The sequence below is a fragment of the Lissotriton vulgaris genome, chromosome 5, assembly GCF_964263255.1.
Source record: "Lissotriton vulgaris chromosome 5, aLisVul1.2, whole genome shotgun sequence".
Taxonomy (NCBI): Eukaryota; Metazoa; Chordata; class Amphibia; order Caudata; family Salamandridae; genus Lissotriton; species Lissotriton vulgaris.
In genome coordinates, this window is record NC_141693.1 from 65,608,916 (window position 1) to 65,629,658 (window position 20,743).

Sequence of the window (20,743 nt, forward strand, 5' to 3'; positions counted from 1 at the left end):
ATGTTGGCGTGCCTGCAGCTGAATGTGGTGTTTCGGGCTAAGCATGTCCCTGGGGTGAATAATGACATTGTGGATGCTTTGTCTCGTTCGCAGTGGCAGCGGTTTCGACACCTGGCGCCGGGAGCGGACGCCTGCAAGACCGAGCTGCCGGCCGGCATCTGGGCCTTGGAGGAATGAGGATGATTGGTCTGGTGGAGGGTTCGTTGGCTCCGACCACGAGGAGAACTTACCGTCTTGCATGGTCTGAATTTAGTACTTTCATGGGCTGGACGGTGGATGGTGTCGTGAGCGGGGAATCGGCTGTGGTGGAAGGTCTGAGGGGTTATGTGTTGGCTTGCATGGACCGGGGGTTGACTGCGGCTACGATCTCTGGGAAGTTGGCTGGAATTTCTTTTTACTGTGTTTTGTTCTTGGGTTTTGACCCAACCAAGGATGTGGTGTTGGCTCACATGTTGCGGGGGTGGGGCCGGGAGAGGGGGGCTGGGGGGAGCTGGCTGCGGGAGGCAGTGACGTTTGACTTGTTGGTTCGGCTGGTTGGGGTGTTGCCGGAATGCTGTTATGACCCGATTGAGGTGGGCCTGTTTCATTTATGCATGGTGTGGACGTTTTTTGGGGCTTTCCAGGTGTCTGAGCTGTTGGGCACGAGACGGGGGGTGGGTAGGTTGTTTGAGGAGGTGCGTGTGGATGCGGGGCGTTTGGGGATTTGGCTGGGTTGCTCGAAGACGGATCAAGTGGGCAGGGGCAAATGGGTGTGGTTGAATGAGTCTGGCGGGGCGGTTTGCCCGGTTCTGGAGTGGAGGTCTTTCTTGGGGACGGCTGGGGACCGAGGTGGTGAGATTTTCTGCCATGCGTCTGGTGCGAGGGTGACGGCTGGCCAGCTGTTGGCGGTGTTGCGTATGGCTTTGGGACGCTTGGGGATGGATGGAGCTGGTTTTGACACTCATTGTTTTCGCATTGGGGCTGCGACTGCGGCGGCCCGCCTGGGTTGGTCCTGGGACAGGATTAGGAGGATTGGGCGTTGGAAGTCGCGCTGTTGTGAGAGGTATGTGAGGAAGTAGATTGGTCCCAGGCAGGTTGTTGGTTGTTGCACTGTTCTGTTGCCTGTTCTAACATCTTTTTCTTCGTAGGTTGCGTGGGTGGCCCGGGCGGTAGGACGGTGACTTGGATCGTTGGGCACTCCTTCGTGCACTGGGCTTCCAAATATGCGGACCAGCAGGTTTACGGCCGTAACCTGGGACTGAAGGGACAATTGCACGAGGTGAAATGGTGGGGAAAGAGCGGAATGCGATGGGGGGCACTACTGCCCTGGCTGGCGAAGATGGTCCCTCAGGACGAGATTAAAAACTTGGCTTTTCCCTAAAGCATAATTCTGTTGTCAGTTCCCGTTTGCGCCTTTTCCCAAACCTTGCACTCTCCAATGTCAGTGCCAGGGTGCCTGCGAGGTGATAGAGCGCTTTATAAGTGAGATAAAATAAAACAAGCATTGGAAATGCAATAGGGCTCGCATTAGGAAAGTTTGAGCTATTGATCTTATAAATGATATTTTTGTTATTTATGTGTTATTTTTTAAAATAGCTAAATTAATAGCTTTGTCATTTACAATGCCAATAGTTATAACTTTCGCAAATGTGACACCTATAGCATTTGTAATGCAACATGTTTTATATTTACGGGACTTAGATGTATTGATATTACAAATAACAATGGCTTTTATTTTTTTTAAATCATTAATACTTAAATAATTTATTTAATTTGTAATGGCAATAGCTTAAACTTTTGTAAATAACTTTTGGGAAGATTATGTTAAGTGTTTTTATTGTGACGAAAATCCAAGAACAGAAGTGAAATATTAACATCTTTTTGTGATTTGTAATAAAGCTTGAAAACAGCTTGAAACATTGAAAGAACATATTTGAACCAGTGATGCTGTGGTGGTGCTGAGTGATGCTGTAGTTTCGCTGAGTGATGCTGTGGTTTCGCTGAGTGATGCTGTTGTTGCATTGAGTGATGCTGTGGTGGTGCTGAGTGGTGCTGTGGTAGTGCAGAGTGGTGCTGTGGTGGTTCTGTGGTGGCGCTGAGTGGTGCTGTGGTGGTGCTGAGTGATGCTGTGGTGGTGCTGAGGGATGCTGTGGTGATGCTGAGTGATGCTGTGGTGGTGCTGAGTGGTGCTGTGGTGGTGCTGAGTGGTGCTGTGGTGGTGCTGAGTGGTGCTGTAGTGGTGCTGAGTGATGCTGTGGTGGTGCTGAGTGATGCTGTGGTGGTGCTGAGTGGGAGATAGGTAGAGGGAAAAAAGGAGAGCAGGGAGAGGGTAAAGAGATGGAGAGAGGAGAGAGAGGGGGAGAGAGGAGAGAGAGAGGGGGAGAGAGAGGGGGAGAGAGAGACGGAGACGGGGAGAGAGGAGAGGGAAGAGAGGGAAAGGGAGAGAGGGAAGTGAGGGAAAGGGAGAGAGGGAAAAGGAGAGAGGTAGAGGGAGATAGGGAGGGGAAGAAGAGAGGAGGAGGACGAGAGCGAAGGACGGAGGGGAGAGAGAGGGGAGGGAGAGAGAGAGAGGAGAGCAGGCAGAGGGGGAGATGGGGAGAGGGAGAAAAAGGAGAGCAGGGAGAGGGAGAGGGTAAAGAGATGGAGAGAGGAGAGAGAGGGGAGAGAGGAGAGAGAGAGGGGGAGAGAGAGGGGGAGAGAGGAGAGAGAGACGGAGACGGGGAGAGAGGAGAGAGGAGAGGGAAGAGAGGGAAAGGGAGAGAGGGAGAGGGAAGTGAGGGAAAGGTAGAGAGGGAAAAGGAGAGAGGGTAGAGGGAGAGAGGGAGGGGAAGAAGAGAGGGGGAGGACGAGAGCGAAGGACGGAGGGGAGAGAGAGGGGAGGGAGAGAGGGAGGGAGAGAGAGAGGAGAGCAGGCAGAGGGGGCGATGGGGAGAGAGAGACAAGAAGCGAGTTCCTCCTGCAAACTAGCTTGAAAAGCCAGAGCTCGGGGTTTGGTGGGTTGAGTCTGCACGGGCACACCATGCCAAAAAAAGGGTCTGTTTTCAGTGGAAAAAGGTGATGTGCCCACATTCCATTTTTGTCCATTTCATGTCACACATGCTAGGCCTACTCACACAAGTTAGGTACCATTTTTATTGGGAGACTTAGGGGAATACGGAATAGTAGAACACGTGTTATTACCTTTTGTCTTTTTATGTGTTTCTGCCTTCCAAATGTAAGACAGTGTGTAAAAAAGAAGTCATTTGAACAATACCCTCTAATTCATATGCTAATATGGGTACCCACAAAACCTGAGATGCATAAATAACCACTGCTTCTAAACTCCATATCTTGTTCCCATTCCAGATGTGTATATGTTTCCTTGATACCTATTAAAAACCATTGGAAGGTGCAACTAAGTTATTGGCTCTGGGTTCCTCTGGTTCTTGGTGAACCTACAAGCCTCAAATATCCCCGCAACCAGAAGGGCCCTACAGACTTAACAGTATATAGTTTTCAAAAATTTACCATAGTTAAAAGCTACAAGTGAAAATGTAGGCTCAAATTGCTGTTTTTTTCAACTAAATTTCAATATTCTTCTTTCAACTGTTCCTTTCATTAGGAAAGCCTTGAAGGATCTAAACAAATGACCCTTGCTGAATTTAGAATTGTGTCTATTTTTCGGAAATTTATAGATTTGAAAGAAGGTTGAAAGCACAAAAAATAGGAAAAATAGGCTATGTCCCATTTTCAGGGATAAAACATACGCTTTCTTCTGCAGCACTTTTTTCCCATTTTCCCCCCAAAACCCAAAAGTTTGCTTTATTTTGCCTAATTTCTCGGTCTCCTCCAGGGGAAGCCACAAACCCTGGGTAGCTTTAGAATTCTCAGCGGGTGGAAGAAAAGGACACACATTTGGCGTGAATACCTTATGTGGACAAAAAGTTATGGGGGCATAAGTGCAAACTACCCCAGATAGCCAAAAGAAGGGCGTGGCAAGGGAGGGTGGTGAGGGAGGTTAAAAGGCTTGGCAGCGAAGAGGTAAGATAATGATAGTTTTCACACCCTATGGAAAGCAATATTTTGCTAAAACTCGCAAGCAATGTTGGTTTTTACAGTCACTGATCGTAACTAAGGGGTCGGGCTCGGATCGTACTGGGCTTGAGAGTCCAGGAAGACCCGAGCTGAACCAGAGCCGGGTATTTTGCTTGGACCAGTTTCAAGCTTTCAACGGCTCACCCACCTGTAGTTTCGGGTATGTTGGTCCAATTTGTTCTGTTCGAATGAATGAATAATGTCTGCAACTACGAGAATGCATCATGCTGTGTAATGTAAGCCCATGGCAGGAAATAGTATAATCGGTAACAAGGAACAATCTGACAGCCTTATCTTTGTTCCCCCTACCCACACACCACACCTACTGCCCTAAAACATATTCCTATCCACATTCTTCGTTCCCTCTACCATCTCCTCCTACATGTTCACCTGCCTCCATTCCCATCCGTCAGGTGCCTCCTTCATCCTGCCTCCTTCCCTCCTCCCCCATCCTGCCACTTTCCCTCCCTCCTCCATCATCCTGCCTCCTTCCCTCCTACCCCATCCTGCCTCCTTCCCTCCTCCCCCATCCTGCCTCATTCACTCTCTCCTCCGTCATTCTGCCTCGTTCTCTCCCTCCTCCATCATCCTGCCTCGATCCTCTGCCCTCCTCCATCATCCTGCCTCGTTCACTCCCTTGTTCATCATCCTGCCTTCGTTCCTCTACCCTCCTCCCTCCTCCTGCCTCGTTCTTCTGCCCTCCTCCTGCCTTCGTTCCTCTGCCCTCCTCCCTCATCCTGCCTCGTTCACTCCCTCCTCCATCATCCTCCCCCCTTCACTTCCTCCTCCATCATCCTGCCTCGTTCCCTCCCTTGTTCATCATCCTGCCTCGTTCACTCTTGTTCCTCTGCCCTCCTCCATCATCCTGACTTGTTCACTCCCTCCTCCACCATCCTGCCTTGTTCCTCTGCTGTCCTCCATCATCCTGCCTTCGTTCACTCTTGTTCCTCTGCCCTCCTCCGTCATCCTACGTCGTTTACTCCCTCCTCCATCATCCTGCGTCGTTCACTCCCTCCTCCATCATCCTGCCTCGTTCACCCCCTTGTTCATCATCCTGCCTCGTTCACTCTTGTTCCTCTGCCCTCCTCCATCATCCTGACTTGTTCACTCCCTCCTCCACCATCCTGCCTTGTTCCTCTGCTGTCCTCCATCATCCTGCCTTCGTTCACTCTTGTTCCTCTGCCCTCCTCCGTCATCCTACGTCGTTCACTCCCTCCTCCATCATCCTGCCTCGTTCAGTCCCTCCTCCATCATCTTGCCTCGTTCTCTCCCTCCTCCATCATCTTGCCTCGTTTACTCCCTCCTCCATCATCTTGCCTCGTTTACTCCCTCCTCCATCATCCTGCGTCGTTCACTCCCTTGTTCATCATGCTGCCTTCGTTCACTCTTGTTCCTCTGCCCTCCTCCATCATCCTGCCTCGTTCCCTCCCTCCTCCATCATCCTGCCTCGCTCCTCCTCCCTCCTCCATCATCCTACGTCGTTCACTCCCTCCTCCATCATCCTGCCTCGTTCCTCTGCCCTCCTCCATCATCCTGCCTCGTTCAGTCCCTCCTCCATCATCTTGCCTCGTTCTCTCCCTCCTCCATCATCTTGCCTCGTTTACTCCCTCCTCCATCATCTTGCCTCGTTTACTCCCTCCTCCATCATCCTGCATTGTTCACTCCCTCCTCCATCATCCTGACTTGTTCACTCCCTTCTCCACCATCCTGCCTTGTTCCTCTGCCCTCTTCCATCTTCCTGCCTCCTGGTTCTCACCATCATCTCTGGATCTCTTCTCCTTCCCCTGCCTGTCCTCACTGTCTTCTTGTGTTCTCTAGGACCATCTTCGGTCCTCTTTTGGGGGGCGGTGTATGAGCCAGCAAGACCAGAGGAAGTGGCCCGAGTGTGGTGGCTCAGACAACGTTGCCATGGAAAGCAAAGCATGCATCTGGGCAATCAAAACACCTGCATAATGTGGATTCACACCACACTCTGCTAGAGAGGACTACAGGACCCACAATTCCCCAGGGATGTTGAGACTCATGATAGTGGCAGAAATCAAAGTGACTGATTCATTGGGGTTGAGGGACACACCACTGATCTTCCCCTTACTAACACTGTACCCGTTTTCAGACCTTGTCTATACCCGAATGTACCGCTGTATTATTTTCATGTGCAGCATTGTCTGTGCACAGATAAAACATTAGCTTTCCTTTCTATTAGATAAAGCACTGAGCAAACCTTGATTTACTACATTTTATTGTGTTCTGGTCTCTAACCCCACACCACCTCTCTGAGGAAGCCTTGAACTTCTCTGCTTTACTACCCTGTACTCCCCGAGTGTCCTTCCCTTTGTGGCATCTAACACTCTGCTCTCCGACCCAACAGCCGCTGTTCTGTTTGTATTTCCTGGGTCCCCTAAAACCTTCTGCTCTCTGACCCTACAGAATCTGCTCTGTTTGTACTCCTGTGTACCCCTACAACCTTCTACTTACTTGCATTTCTTGGCGGCTGTATGACCCCCCCCCCCCCCCACCCCCACGCCCCCACACTCTCCCTTCCTTCTGGTCTCTTCGAACCTTGCATACTCCACTGTTGTAGATGCCCTCATATTTTTAGAATCTCCAGTTCTTAAAACACTTTTTGCCCAATTCCCCCTTTTCTTGCTTTTTGTACCAGCAATACTGCCCCAACACCTTCTTAGACTACACACACCTTCTGCCTCAATTCCTTGTGCTTTTTGTCTGCTCTACCACCCACCCATCCTGGCTCGACTATCTGGATCCGGACACCTTTCTCATCTATGATGCCCCAGCTCCACGTGTGCACCTGTATACTATCAGGATCTTAATAACACTCACCTTTGCCACCACTTGAACATCTTGTTGCTTTCCTGTCTTTTCTGCACTTATTTCAGAGGATAAAATAGTGTACATCAAAAAACGCCTGCACAGGATAAAATAGTGTACATTACATAATCAAGAAACGCTTGGCACTGTGCAGACATTAAATGGAAAGCCACTGCATGTTCAGCAGCATGTGCAAACACATATAGGTCATGAATACGTTTTTGTTTCGGTTTTATAATAACTCCATATTTTTAATGCTCTGGTTCCCACATATATTGTGTACTCCTAATATGCTCACCTCATTCTGCGTGGCCTCTTTCCTCACTACTCGCCACCCCTAAATAGTAATGTGCAGTTTCCTTTAATCTTGCCTTATTTGATTTGTCATCCGTACAATACAGGTCAAAACATTTTGTGAAGTTGTTTTTTGGGATATATAGTACACTGCATTAGCCACAAACCTAAGCAGGACTCAAGCCCCTCACCCCAATTACAAGACAAGTGACACCTATGAACTATTTTACACGTTCCAATGTCACAAAATCACACACTCTCCCCGATCCAACACACACTAACCAAGGTAAATTAAAAATAGAGACAATGGTGATCAGTTTACTCATTTTAATACAAAAAATAAAATATAAACATATATTTGAGCAATATGGTCTTTATAAAAGGTAGCAATAGGATTAAAATAAATTAAAATTCTCATAGTGACACAAACACATTATCTGCAGAGAACACAGCATGTATTCGGTACTTGTGGCCATAGAATTTTCTGAATGACCTAGAAAAAGTCTGTTAAGGGCCAGAAGTCTGTTTAATCCACTTTCTCAATTAGTGTGTCTATGGGAAGAGCACATTGTTGTCTTCGATTAATCCACCTCCTCAATGCGAAGAGTTCATTATTGTCCACCAATAGTCCACCTCCTCAATGGTGGGACCATGAGAAGAGTCCATCATTAATCCACCTCCTCGATGGTGGGTCCAGCGCTGGAGCTCCCTTGGCGGGCCTGAGCTCCACAGCTCGCATCAGGCATTCCCCCAGACATCCCGCCCTGGTAGAGTTTGGTGATGATGGGATTACAGACCTTCTCCAGCTCTTTCTGCTGGTGCTCATACTCCTCCTTCTCTGCCAGCTGGTTGCTCTCCAGCCAGGAGATGGTCTGGTTGCATTTGTCCACTATCTTCTTCCGTTCATCTTCACTGATCTTGTCCTTAAGTTTGTCATCCTCCACTGTACTCTTCATGTTGAAGGCGTAGGACTCCAGGGCATTCTTGGCACAGACCTTCTCTCTCTGGGCTTCATCATCTGCTTTGTACCGCTCAGCCTCCTGCAACATCCTCTCAATCTCCTCTTTGCTCAGTCTGCCCTTGTCGTTGGTGATGGTGATCTTGTTCTGTTTGCCTGAACTCTTGTCCACAGCAGAAACATTCAGGATACCGTTAGCATCTATGTCAAAGGTCACCTCAATCTGGGGTACACCACGAGGGGCTGGTGGGATTCCGCTTAGATCAAATTTCCCTAGAAGATTGTTGTCCTTGGTCATGGCTCTTTCACCCTCATACACTTGGATCAGGACACCAGGCTGGTTATCGGAGTAGGTGGTGAAGATCTGGGTTTGCTTGGTTGGGATGGTGGTGTTACGCTTGATAAGGACAGTCATCACACCGCCTGCAGTCTCAAGCCCCAGTGAGAGAGGTGCTACATCCAGGAGGAGCAGGTCCTGCACATTCTCAGACTTATCACCCATCAGTATAGCAGCTTGCACTGCTGCACCGTAGGCCACAGCCTCGTCTGGGTTGATGCTTTTATTCAGTTCTCTGCCATTGAAAAAGTCCTGCAGCAGTTTCTGTATTTTGGGGATGCGTGTTGATCCTCCTACAAGCACAACTTCATGGATCTGAGCTTTGTCCAGCTTGGCATCTCTCAGAGCCTTCTCCACAGGATCAAGGGTTCCTCTGAAGAGGTCAGCACACAGCTCCTCAAAGCGAGCTCTAGTGATGGAAGTGTAGAAATCGATGCCTTCAAACAGGGAGTCGATCTCGATGCTAGCCTGAGTGCTGGAAGACAGGGTTCTCTTGGCTCTCTCACAAGCAGTTCTCAGCCTCCTGACTGCCCTCTTGTTCTGGAGGATGTCCTTCTTGTGCTTTCTCTTGAATTCCTCAATGAAGTGACTAACCATGCGGTTGTCAAAGTCTTCGCCTCCCAGGTGGGTGTCTCCAGCTGTAGCCTTGACTTCAAAGATGCCATCATCAATTGTTAGAATGGAAACATCAAAGGTACCTCCACCCAGGTCAAAGATCAGGACATTGCGCTCTCCCCTGCCGCTCTTGTCCAGACCATAGGCGATGGCTGCTGCTGTGGGCTCATTGATGATCCTCAGCACATTCAGGCCAGCGATCACACCTGCATCTTTAGTGGCCTGCCTCTGAGAGTCGTTGAAGTAAGCAGGCACAGTGATGACAGCATTGGAGACCGGGTGGCCCAGGTATGCCTCAGCGGTCTCCTTCATCTTGGTCAGCACCATGGAAGACACCTCCTCAGGGGAGAAGATCTTGTTCTCTCCTCTGTACTCCACCTGCACCTTGGGCTTCCCACCATCGCTCACCACCTTGAAGGGCCAGTGCTTCATGTCCGCCTGCACCACCGCGTCATCAAACTTCCTGCCAATCAGTCTCTTGGCATCAAAGACGGTGTTCTGGGGGTTGAGGGCCACCTGGTTCTTGGCGGCGTCTCCGATGAGCCTCTCCGTGTCTGTGAAGGCCACATAGCTGGGGGTGGTGCGGTTGCCCTGGTCGTTGGCGATGATCTCCACCTTGCCATGCTGGAAGACCCCCACGCAGGAGTAGGTGGTGCCCAGGTCGATGCCGATAGCGACGCCCTTGGGTGCAGACATCTTCAGGTTTGGGGGGTTCTGGGGAGGCTCTTGACAGGTTCTTGCCTTTTGGCTTCTTTCGGCGGCGATGAATCTTTATTGGAAACGGCCTCTCGGATGCTGCTCTGTGACTTCTCTCCTCACGGGTGATGGAAGCGTCTCCTCCGGTCGCTCCTCTCTGTCTTCTCTATTCTCCGGCTCGGATCTGACAGCTTCTCTCACCGGCTCCTGTATTTATTATCCAGCAGCCGCATACACTGAGTAGCCACGCGCAGTGGAACACGCCCTGCGACCAATCACGACTTTAGGATTATCATATAGCTGGATATTTCCCGAAGTTTCCGCCCTGTTGCCCAATCAGGAGAGGCCTGGGCGGTGCGAACCGAGCAGCTTCTCGAAGACTCTCGTTTTTGTCAGACCTGCTGGCCAATCAAAATGCAGCCTTTCCGATAGATTTCTAGAAATGCCCAGCACCGTAGAGGCTCGGCACACCACAGCCAATCAGAGAGGAGGAGGTGTGGTTGATGTAAATGATTCTACCAGCTGTCCCTGGAATGTTCCAGATGTTTCTTTGCTGTCACTACTGGCGGGGCCAGGAAAGGACGAAAAACCGAGGGACCCGAGCCATGAACGCAGACAATTGAAAACAGCCCCCGCCTCGATAATTCTGCTTTTAAAAAAAGGACTGTATCACGAAAGTGCAGACAATATATTCACTCGCGGCTCTACGTCACTACCTGTGAATTGTTCACCATTGTGAATGGAAAGCACGAAGTGCATCAAAATCATCAATTTGTTTCCGTGCCCTCTTTTCCAGTTGGCTCCGTCATACGAATAGTTAACGGCTGACGTCACATACTGTCTGAGGCCTGTAGTATCGTCACAAGAGTAGTGCATTTTGGAACCTGTAGTCCGGGCGTAGCTTCTGCATTAAGCAAGATAAACACTGATTTAAAAAAATGATAATCGACAGCGGTGAAGGCAGTCCGATCCCACCCTGCCAAGATGTTAATCCTTTGGGTGAAAGGAGTCGGTTCTGGGGGTCAGTGGTTAGGTCGTTAGAGGGAGTCCGATGGGGACTCATGGTGAAGCCTAGTGTCTGTGCACCAGGAGCCTGAGCCCATGCAATGAGAGAATTCAGGCAACGTTACTTGTGAAAGGCAGCTGTCTGCAGCACTCGCACAGTTCAAGAGTCACTTGTGGGACAAGGGGCTCCTGGCTATCCTGCGCCTTCAGGCTAGAAAGAAGGACCGAGCAGAGCTCTAGGCTCTCGGTGGGGGCAGCCAGGTATCACGCTGGGGTTCAGCGATGAAGAGGGCTTAGCACAGTTCAGGGGCGGCTGGTCTGTCCCCTGGACCAAGCGCAGGGCTCGCTGCAGTCCGCCGTTCAGTCTCTGCTACACGGCTGTACTTGACGGTGTTTGGGCAAAATATCGAAAACACCAATATCGAGGGACAGAATATCATATCAAAAATATCGAGGACAAGAATATTGTTACGGTCAAGATTTGTTTTACTATATATATCTCCACATATATGTACCTTGATGATATATTATCTTCAAGGTACGTAGATCTGGAGCTAAGAATAGTACATTTATACTTACCTGTTTGCACTTACCTACTTGATATTTGTGTCCTCTATATTTTTGACACAATATTTGTGTTTCCTAAATTCTGTCACTGATCCGTGCTTGGCCACGGGGCTGGGGAGTCCTCTTCTAGGGAGCCCCCTTCTGTCAGAGTACCTTGTGTACCACTTCCTGGTTACAAAGTAGGCCTCATCTCTCAAGGGATTGCCAAACAGCACTTCCAGCAGGATACAAGACTTGTCAGGTGTGTGTTCAACTTGAAGGGAAGCTGGAAATCGGGGATCCTCATGCTGGAGATCAATGGTATCTTGGCTACGTGGCGTGTCCACGTCCTTGGCCAAGAGTCTCTTGGTACACTGTCCTGGTCTTCCACCAATATTTATGTCCTGTTGGCAGTGCCTCTCTCTTTATTCTGGTTTGGGTGTTGGCCACCATTGTTTCAGAACCAAAGGCTGAAGCTGGGTGTGTCTTGACTGTGAATATCAAACAATGGCACAAGAGTGATATGTTTGTTCTACCTAACAACTGCACTAACACTTCACAGCAGCCCTTCTGAGGGATAAAGGAAGGAGGAGGAGCTAGGGCTGGCTCTTACACTTCCAAGGACTAGCTGCCCCCTACTATCTCTTCCCTGGGTCATAGGGAGTGGGGTCCAGGGCCCTCTACCAAATCACAAAAGTATCTGAGCTGGCCAACCTCACCTTTATCTATCCAACCATTCACATACACAGAATCTACTAGGGATTTATGTTCACAGTTCAGCACACACACACAAACTCAACATACATCCAACGTGCATGCATTTGCACACACAACTCTGCAGCCATGTTCCAAGGTGATGTGCAAAGGATTTGGTCGAGGGAAACTCAAGCAGTGCTTTAAAAACAAGTAAGGCCAAAATACACCTCTCCCCACAAGCAATAGAAAGTAGCAATGCCCCTTCCACTCTAGCCAGTGCTGCCACCACAGCCGGCCTCTCTCAGCAGAGTGAGAGGACAGCAACAATTGTCTGCAGTAGGGGTGCACTTTGGGTGCCACTCCAGACCCGAGAGCCCTCTCTGTGTCATGTTGTCACACAAGAGGTTTCCAGTGAGTCACACAACCAACAGCAACTCTGAGGGGACATTCCTCTCCTAACTTGTGATTCTAACTTTAGTAAGTACACACATCTCTTCCAATGTCCTCCAGGACTGACCTGTAACACTCTTGCTGTTCTGAGCTGTGGATCCACACATAACTCTGCCAATCCCCTCAATTCCAACTTCAGAGACTTCTGTAAAACCAGCTCTCCCACCAGTGTCTTTTAATTCTGTCATGAAGTATCCCACCTAGACACGCGATCACTCCATGGGGCTGCCAATGGGGCGTACCATGTAACACTTCTTTACTAACGAAGGGGAACTGATCAAGCTTAAAATTGTGACCAAATCTCAACAGCTTTCTAGTGTAACAAGGGGCCACAATACCCCTCTTCAGAAATGTATCTACTCATTCGCCTGAGTTTTGTGTCCAATCAACCTGCACCTCCAATTGGGTCAATAACTTATTTATTTTATTTATTTAGAGTTTTATATAGCGCGAACAAGATCTTTGCAGATATCAGAGCGCTTTACAGAAACAGTAGGTAGGAAAACAAACTTTTGAAAACAGTGTAATATACGGTAGGGAGTGAGTTGCAAAGTAGGGTAGTACTTGCACAAGAGTATGCACACTAATAACAATCTAGAAGCAATAATATTGAAGCCGTGCAATGACGATTCGAGTAAGATTATAGCACCCCAGAGGGTGAGTAAACACACTGTTGAGAACGGAATAATAGGCAGTAGTGAATGGATTGCAAGTTAGTAGGGCACTCAGGTCACAGTGTACATCCCTAGTAAACAATCTGGAAACAAATATTAAGGCATCCGTGCTAGGATTTTAGTCCAGTAGCAGTCGTATAAGAGTCTAATATAGATAAGCAATCAGGTAGCCGGTAGACTAGGAGCCCTGTACTGTCATTGATCCAGTAGCAATAGGGTTCAGGTGAACTTAGCCATAAGGATGGCTTTTACCTCTTTCTTGAAAAGTACAGAGGAGGGGATAAGCCTAGTTTCTGGCGGGAGTGCATTCCAGATCCTGGGTGCCATTCCTGAGAAGGAGCGTTTGTATGTTTTTTCCTTCCGGAATCTGCGAGGTTTCAGGAGGAGATTCTTTGTGCTTCTGTTGGATCTTGAGCCTCCTGATATAGTCAGTTTGTGAGTGAGGTAGTTGGGTGCCTTGTGGTGTACGGCCGAATGTGTCATACAGGCAATTTTCAGCTGTACTCTGGCTTCAAACGGCAGCCAGTTCAGGGCTTTTAGGTCAGGGGATATGTGCGAGTGTTTTCTTGAACCAGTGATGAGCCTTGCGGCCGCGTTCAAGGAGGCTCGTAGGGGCGCCGTTGTTGTTAGGGGGAGCCCGCTGAGAGCCACAATTCCGTAGTCTATGCCAGGAATGACTAGGGCTTGTACAACAGTTCGGAAGTCCTTGGGTGGTAGGAAGGGTTTGAGTTTTCTCAGCGTGTTGATTTGGAAGTTGGCACCCTTGGTTGCTTTGCTAATATGCTGCTGCATGTCGAGATTGGAGTCAAGTGTGATGCCAAGGGATTTCGCCGAGTCCACGATGGTGGGGTGGACATTTAGTGCGGTTAGATGATTGAGCCAGGTTTGGGTGATGGCCTTTTTCGCAGGAGGTGAGATCAGAAGGAACTCAGTTTTCAGAGCATTTAGTTTAAGGTGATTGTCGGCCAGCCATGCTTGAGTGTTTCTTAGTGTGGCATTCAGAAGTTTGATGTCTTCAGGGGATTGAAGTTTGAGGTAGAGCTGAGTGTCATCTGCGTACATATGGAAGTGTACATTTGATGCTTGAAGCAAGGTGGTGAGTGGTTCCATGACGAGGTTGAACAGTGTGGGCGATAGGGAGGAGCCTTGTGGGACGCCTAGTGTTACGGGCACAGGCGAGGACAATGCATTGTTGATCTTGAACTTCTGAGACCGGTTGTGCAGAAAGGAAGTGAACCATTTGAGAACCGTCCCAGATATGCCCATTCTGTTGTTTAACAGCTCCAGTAGATTCTCGTGTTTGACCGTATCAAATGCGGAGGAGAGGTCAAGGAGGATGAGGAGGCAGGACTCGTTGTGATCAAGGATTTGGAGGGCGTCATCAATTATGTGTGTCATAGCCGTTTCCGTGCTATGTTTTGCTCTGAATCCTGATTGGTGAGGGTTGAGGAGGTCAAACTGCTCAATGTGTTTTGTCAGTTGGAGTTGTACACATTTTTCTAGCAATTTGGCCAGAGTGGGGATATTGGTGATAGGTCGGTAATTGTTTAGGTCGGCCGGGTCGGCTGTGGGTTTCTTGAGTATAGGCGTGACCTGCCCTATTTTGAGGGAGTCTGGGATGACTCCTTGTTGCAAGGAACAGTTGATGATTTTAGTCCAGAGTGGGAGGAGCATGGGGGTGAGGGCTTTAACCGCGTTGGCAGGTAGGGGGTCTGTGAGGTGATTGGCGGGTTTCAGGTTGCCGAGCAGCTTGTGAATTGATTCTTCAGTGTAGGTGTCAAAGGACGTCCATGAAGCGTTGTTTTTAGGTTGAGTGTTAGTTATGCCTATGGAGCAGGAGTATCGACTTACGTCGTTGATGAGATCATTCCTTATGTTGTCGGTCTTTTGCTTGAAGAAAGCAGAGAAGTCTTCGCAACTTGGAATATCCTTTGCTGAGCTGTTAGGTTGTGGAGGCTGCGTCATGGTTTGGGTTTTGACTAGCTCGAACAGTTTTCTTGGTCGTTTTTTTGCTTGGTCCAGCTGTTGGCTAAAGAAGCCTGATTTTGATCGTTTGATTTTTCTGAAGTAAGCGTTTCTCTTACTCTTAAGCGCTCTAAGGTGCCGTGCTGAGGGGTCAGATCTCCACGTGCGCTCTGCCATGCGCATAGCACGTCTGTCCTCATTGAGTCTACCATCATACCATGGGTTCGAGTTCTTGGTGGCGACTCTCTTCATTTGCAGGGGTGCGGCTTCATTGATTATTGTAGACATGGTGTTTAGATAGTGGTCGGTCAGTGAATGCACATCAGAGACGCCCGTCGGGGGAAGAAGGAGATTGCCTGTGTGGGCAGGCAAGGAGTTTGGGTTAAGATTCTTCATGTCCCTCTTCCAGATCTTGGTTTTAGCAGGTTGAGCCGGGTTAAGTTTGACCTTTTCGTTGATGAAGAAGGTGATGATGTGGTGGTCTGACCAATCACAGGGTTCGATTGCCTCCAGCTGGGTAGAGTCTTCTTTGGCGATGATAAGGTCAAGGATAGAGCCTTTTACATGTGTTGGACGGTTGCAGATTTGGGTGAGGTCAAGCGCGTTGAGGAAAGTCTTAAGACTATTCACCACAGCGTCTTTCTGGTCGTTCCAGTGGAGGTTGAAGTCTCCCAAGTATATTTGATTGATCTGTCGACCGGCGTTGGTGGATATCGTGTCCATGATTTGTTGGGAGAAGGTGAGGTTGTCCCTGGGTGGGTGGTAGATAACATGAAGGGAACACACAGGTTTGCACTCGCTAGTAATATCGAGGCAGATGAGTTCGCAGGAGGAGAGGGAGGGGGAGGGACCTTCAGTGATGACTTAGAAAGGCGTACTTTTTTGCTGGTTAATGAATGAGTGCATGGTAATAAAAGGAAGCATACAAGCACAGCACTTGAAATTGTAGCTTTAATTGCTGGATATTAATAAGCACATATAAATCCCCCTCTACAACTTTCATTTCTGCTGCAACAGTACAAATCAAAACACTCACCATCTCACTAGCCACTCTCCTTAAATCTCTTCCCCTGTCTGCAATCCTCTAGTCATTTATATGTTCTTCTCTGGCTGAACAGTAACCCTCAACTCTTCTTCATAAGAGAATGGGAGATGATCAGAGACAAGAGGAGGGCACAGAGGTAAAGAGAAGGGAATAGTGAGAGGTGAAATAGAGGGAGACGAGAGGAGGACAGGGAGGTAAAGAGAAGGGTATAGTGAGAGGTGAAGAAGATGGGGGAGAGAGATAGAGATAGGGACGATGTAGAGGACGGGAGATTATAGGAGGGCAGGGAGGTACAGGGAAGGGTATATTGGGAGGGGTGAGGTAGAGGGAGAAGAGAGGTAGAGATAGGGAAGATGTAGGAGATCAGTGAAGAAGAATGAGACAAAGTATAGAGGGAAGGTGAGGTAGTCAGAAAGGCAAGTACAATGGTAGAAAGATTAATAGAAAAACACACAAGATGATGGACGGAATGTTGCACATTGGCAGAACATTCACCCCCAGTCACAGATCTGGGTTTAATCCATCGTTATATGCAAATCAGTCTTGACCCTGTGCCTCATGGGAACAGTCCATACTGAACTGCCAAGCCATGTCTTCCCTGGACTGGAAACAAGCATCCTTGGACCGGTTTCTGGCTCTCAGCCGTCATCAGCCAAGGTAGCTTGACTTAGTGGCGTAGTGAGCGTCTGGGCAAGATTACGAGATAGATAGAGAGAGAGGTAAATAGGTAGGTGTTGTATATCTATCTTTCCTCTATTTCCATGCTCTATCATGGTTCTTACTTGTGTCACTCATTCCAGAATGTAGATGGCTCTGCCTCCTCCTAGTGTTCTAGGTGGTGACAGTTTGTGCCTGGCCAGCTTGTGTTGAGGTTGCTCTATGCTGGAAAGATAGATATACAACAGTAGGCATGGTTGTAGAGTAAAGTAGAGTGAGCTAGATCTAAGAGGAAAATAAATTTCAGACCCAAATGGCAGAGTGTGGCAAGGTAGCAAGTGAGATGAATTAGAGCAGGGTAGACAGGAATAATGTCCACATTTAGTGACCATAACCCTGTAATATTAGAGCTACATGAAGATTGCGGTCTTCTGGGGCCAGAAGGAAAGCAAGTGGTTTCTAACTCTGTGGCATCTAGTAATCAGGGTAGGAGACTCAAATGGTCCAATGTAATTCCAGACTCATTCTTTGCAGATCTTTGAACAAAGGCTGCAAAGAACATAGTAAAATGCACTGATTTAACCACCCCAAGGGCTGAGGTCTTCAGCACCTTTGATGGAAATTGTGAACAGATAGCAGCGGATTTGACAGTGTTATCTAAACCAAGATCTAACAAGGGGGAAAGATGGTTCGATAATAACTGTTCACGGGCCCACCGAAATTTACTTCAGGCCCTGAAAAATATACTTTGTGATATGAATCTAATAGCCAGCCTAAGGAAGCAATATCAGTTAGCGCTCCATACACGTAAAAATGAGATCAAAGTTGAGGCATGGGATGCACTTTTATCGGTCGAAGTCCTTAAGGATAGCTCGAGATTCTGGGCTATCGTTAACACTCCACTTTTATCTGGCCTTGAAAATGACTCTATGGAAAGCAATATTACAGAGGCACAGTGGCTTTCCCATTTCGAGGGTGTTTATGGGTCTAATGTGGATCAGGACTCCTGTGCTATTTCATTATGCCAGAGGGGCTCAACTTAGCTCGTTTTTTTTTTAAGGAGGAGGACATTGAAAGGGCAATAACTGAGATTTCTAGCAATAAAGCACCTGGCCCTGACCATATCCCAGCGGATCTGTATAAATGTCACCCCAAATTTTGGACAAAGATATTAACACATTTTTTTAATGCTTCAGGCGCACTGGGGTTCCCTGCATCTTGATCCCGGTCAACAAATATTACGGTTTTCAAAAAGGGGCAGAGAGGGGACCCTCAGTGTTATAGATCGATTTCATTGATTGACTCTGCTGTTAAAATACTAGGTAAGGCAATTCTAGCCAAAGTAATGGATTGGGTAAATGATAATGATGTCCTATCCAACCTACAATATGGATTCAGGCAGGGCAGAAGCACCATGGATCAGTGACTTAATCTTTATCTTTTAATAGGCAAATACACAATGGCTAAATCAGGTTAATTACATATGGTCTTTATGGACCTTTCCTCAGCATTCGATTTGGTTAACAGATCAAAGCTGTGGATCATTTTGCTCGATATGGGCATTGATCCTTGCCTGGTTTACTTTTTGGCTGATTTGCACCAGGATCTATCAGCTTCAGTTAGGGTCTCTCAAGCAGGGAATTGCAGTAAGCACTTTAAATCGGGCAGGGGCGTCCGACAGGGGTGCATACTGGCGCCACTACTCTTTACTCTTTATATTTGTTCGCTTGAAAAATCACTAGAAGTGGCAACCCCTGTCGTTCCGCATGTAGGAGAAAGGCTCATCCCCTTTCTCCTATACGTGGATGATGCTGTGCTTCTAGCCCGTACTGTTGTAGGTCTAAAAAGGCTGCTGGATGCCTTCAGAGCTTACTATCAGGTCCCTGGACCTGATAGTTATTTATCAAAATCTCATGTTATGACAATGGTCCGAGGAAATAGTAAGTCTAAATCCTTTTTCTGTAATGGAGCTGAGGTAACAGGGGTGACCTCCTTTACTTATTTGGGGGAACTTTTCGATGAAAAATGCTCCTGGGTCCCCCAACAGAGAGTTAAAATGAATGCAGTTGTTAGATCTACCTCAGCTTCATTAGGGTTTGCACAGCGCTTAGGGGCAAGGCCGTTTGAGGCCATGCTTAACATTTACAGATCTAAGTGCCTGGCAATTGCTATGTATGGCTCATCTATTTGGGGTTACAAACAGCAGGATGGGGTACAGTTAGCAGAAAATAGATTTCTACGTGCCCTTCTGTCTGTACCACAATCTTCCTCAACTTTTGCTTCCCATCAGGAATTGGGGTTGGGCTATGTTTCAAACCTGTTGAGCGTAGCACCGCTGGTTTGTTAGCTTAAAACCTGGCTTAACGCAGATATTAATCTGAACCTTCAGATCCTGGGGGACTGCGTTAAGCTGGACAAAGCCAGTAGTATTCCATGGCTGTCTTATGTTAAACAAACAAAACCTGATGTCTTGGGCTTTAGGACCTAGTCAAAGGAAGAGGATCCTAATCAATGTGATCAGAAAAAATCAGGAAAGAAACATTTCTTTCTTGAGTCCTCTCACTCACTAGGGTTTCCCCACGGTAAAATGCTTCATCATTGGGGCATCCCAGTTCTCTACGAACTGGGGCGTGCTGTGACTTGCGAAAATACGTAGGAGCACTTGAAATGGAAGACTATGTGTAGTGCAGAGTGTGGTGGAGTGGGTGAAAGTGATTAAAAAAACCTTTCTGGTGGGCTTAAATACTTTATTATCTCACCTAGTTTGGTAAATCTAAAAAGGGGTTTTACACCAAGAAAACCTAACTGTAATGCATCGGAGTTCAGTGTATGATCAACATGTTTCAAGCCTCCCCTTAGCTCTTCATCGGGACCACACAGGGACCAGCCCTGTGTTTGCCACTCCTATTAAGCCTAAATGAGGAAATGAAACAAATAGTGAAATTAAAGAAAACGCTGCAATTAATAAAGCATGCATGGTTTATACATACGATCACTATGTCACATAGTGTATCTAAAATGGTAAAACAGATGGTTAGAGGACAACTCCCTCTCTCAGTCGAGTCGGGGGGTACACAATATGATGTGCTTCCATGCTGGTGTGCTCCATATTGGGGCATGCAGGCGTCCAGGATCGTGGTTGTACCCTAAAGAGGTATAAACATGCCCACCGGACGTGCTGCGTGGGTGTAGGTACATTAAAAACACAGAACTCATGTGGTGAAAGACAAACAGCACTCACACACATATACAGGGAAATGTGTTATAAAAACAACTGAGCACATACTTTGTTTTAAGCGAGATTGCGCTTCATGGACTCGGGGGGAGGTGGTGTTGCCCTGTGAAAATATCTGCCAGTTATGAAGAGAAGGAACACATTAGCGCGTTTAGGTCAGGAAATCAAGTCAAACAGACTTACGTCCTTTTTCGGGAGCTGCGGAGGTAAAGACACTTACTTCTGTGAAGGGAACGCCAAGTCTGGACACCTAATCGTCTCCCCGCCGGACAGCATCTTAGCGTGTCTCCGGTGGGGGACTGAATAAAAGCTTCCGCATTTCCCGCATGTCAGTCAGTGATGACTAGACCGCGGGGACGCGTCAAAATGGCCGCTGCAAATGGCAAAGGTGGCAGCCATATTGGTAGAATACACAGGTGGGCTCCGTGCTACCCCAAGGGTATTTTGCAAAATAAAGAATGGGGAATTATGAATGGTATTATCAAAATTAAATATCAATATTTTTAGAACCCACAACCTAGCGCATACACTAGAGGCAAAGCATGTTGTGTTTCTAGGAACGCCTCATTGCAGAGAAGTGTTTCAGTTTCTGAAACATAGAACCCACAACCTAGCGCAATACTAGAGGCAAAGCATGTTGTGTTTCGAGGAACGCCTAATTGCAGAGAGGTACGTCAGTTACTGAAAC

At 47.9% G+C, this 20,743-nt stretch overlaps 1 protein-coding gene across 1 annotated transcript; it reads right to left on the reverse strand.

Moving 5' to 3' along the window:
- Positions 1-7,488: 7,488 nt before the first annotated feature.
- On the reverse strand, positions 7,489-9,965 carry LOC147710184 (heat shock 70 kDa protein-like). Its single transcript, XM_086920869.1, has one exon. The coding sequence runs from the start codon at positions 9,780-9,782 to the stop codon at positions 7,845-7,847; it is 1,938 nt and encodes a 645-aa protein (XP_086776995.1). The 5' UTR covers positions 9,783-9,965; the 3' UTR covers positions 7,489-7,844.
- Positions 9,966-20,743: the final 10,778 nt, after the last annotated feature.

Excerpts from the sequence above, each read along its gene's own strand:
- LOC147710184 (XM_086920869.1), bottom strand. The coding sequence starts at position 9,782 with ATGTCTGCACCCAAGGGCGTCGCTATCGGCATCGACCTGGGCACCACC.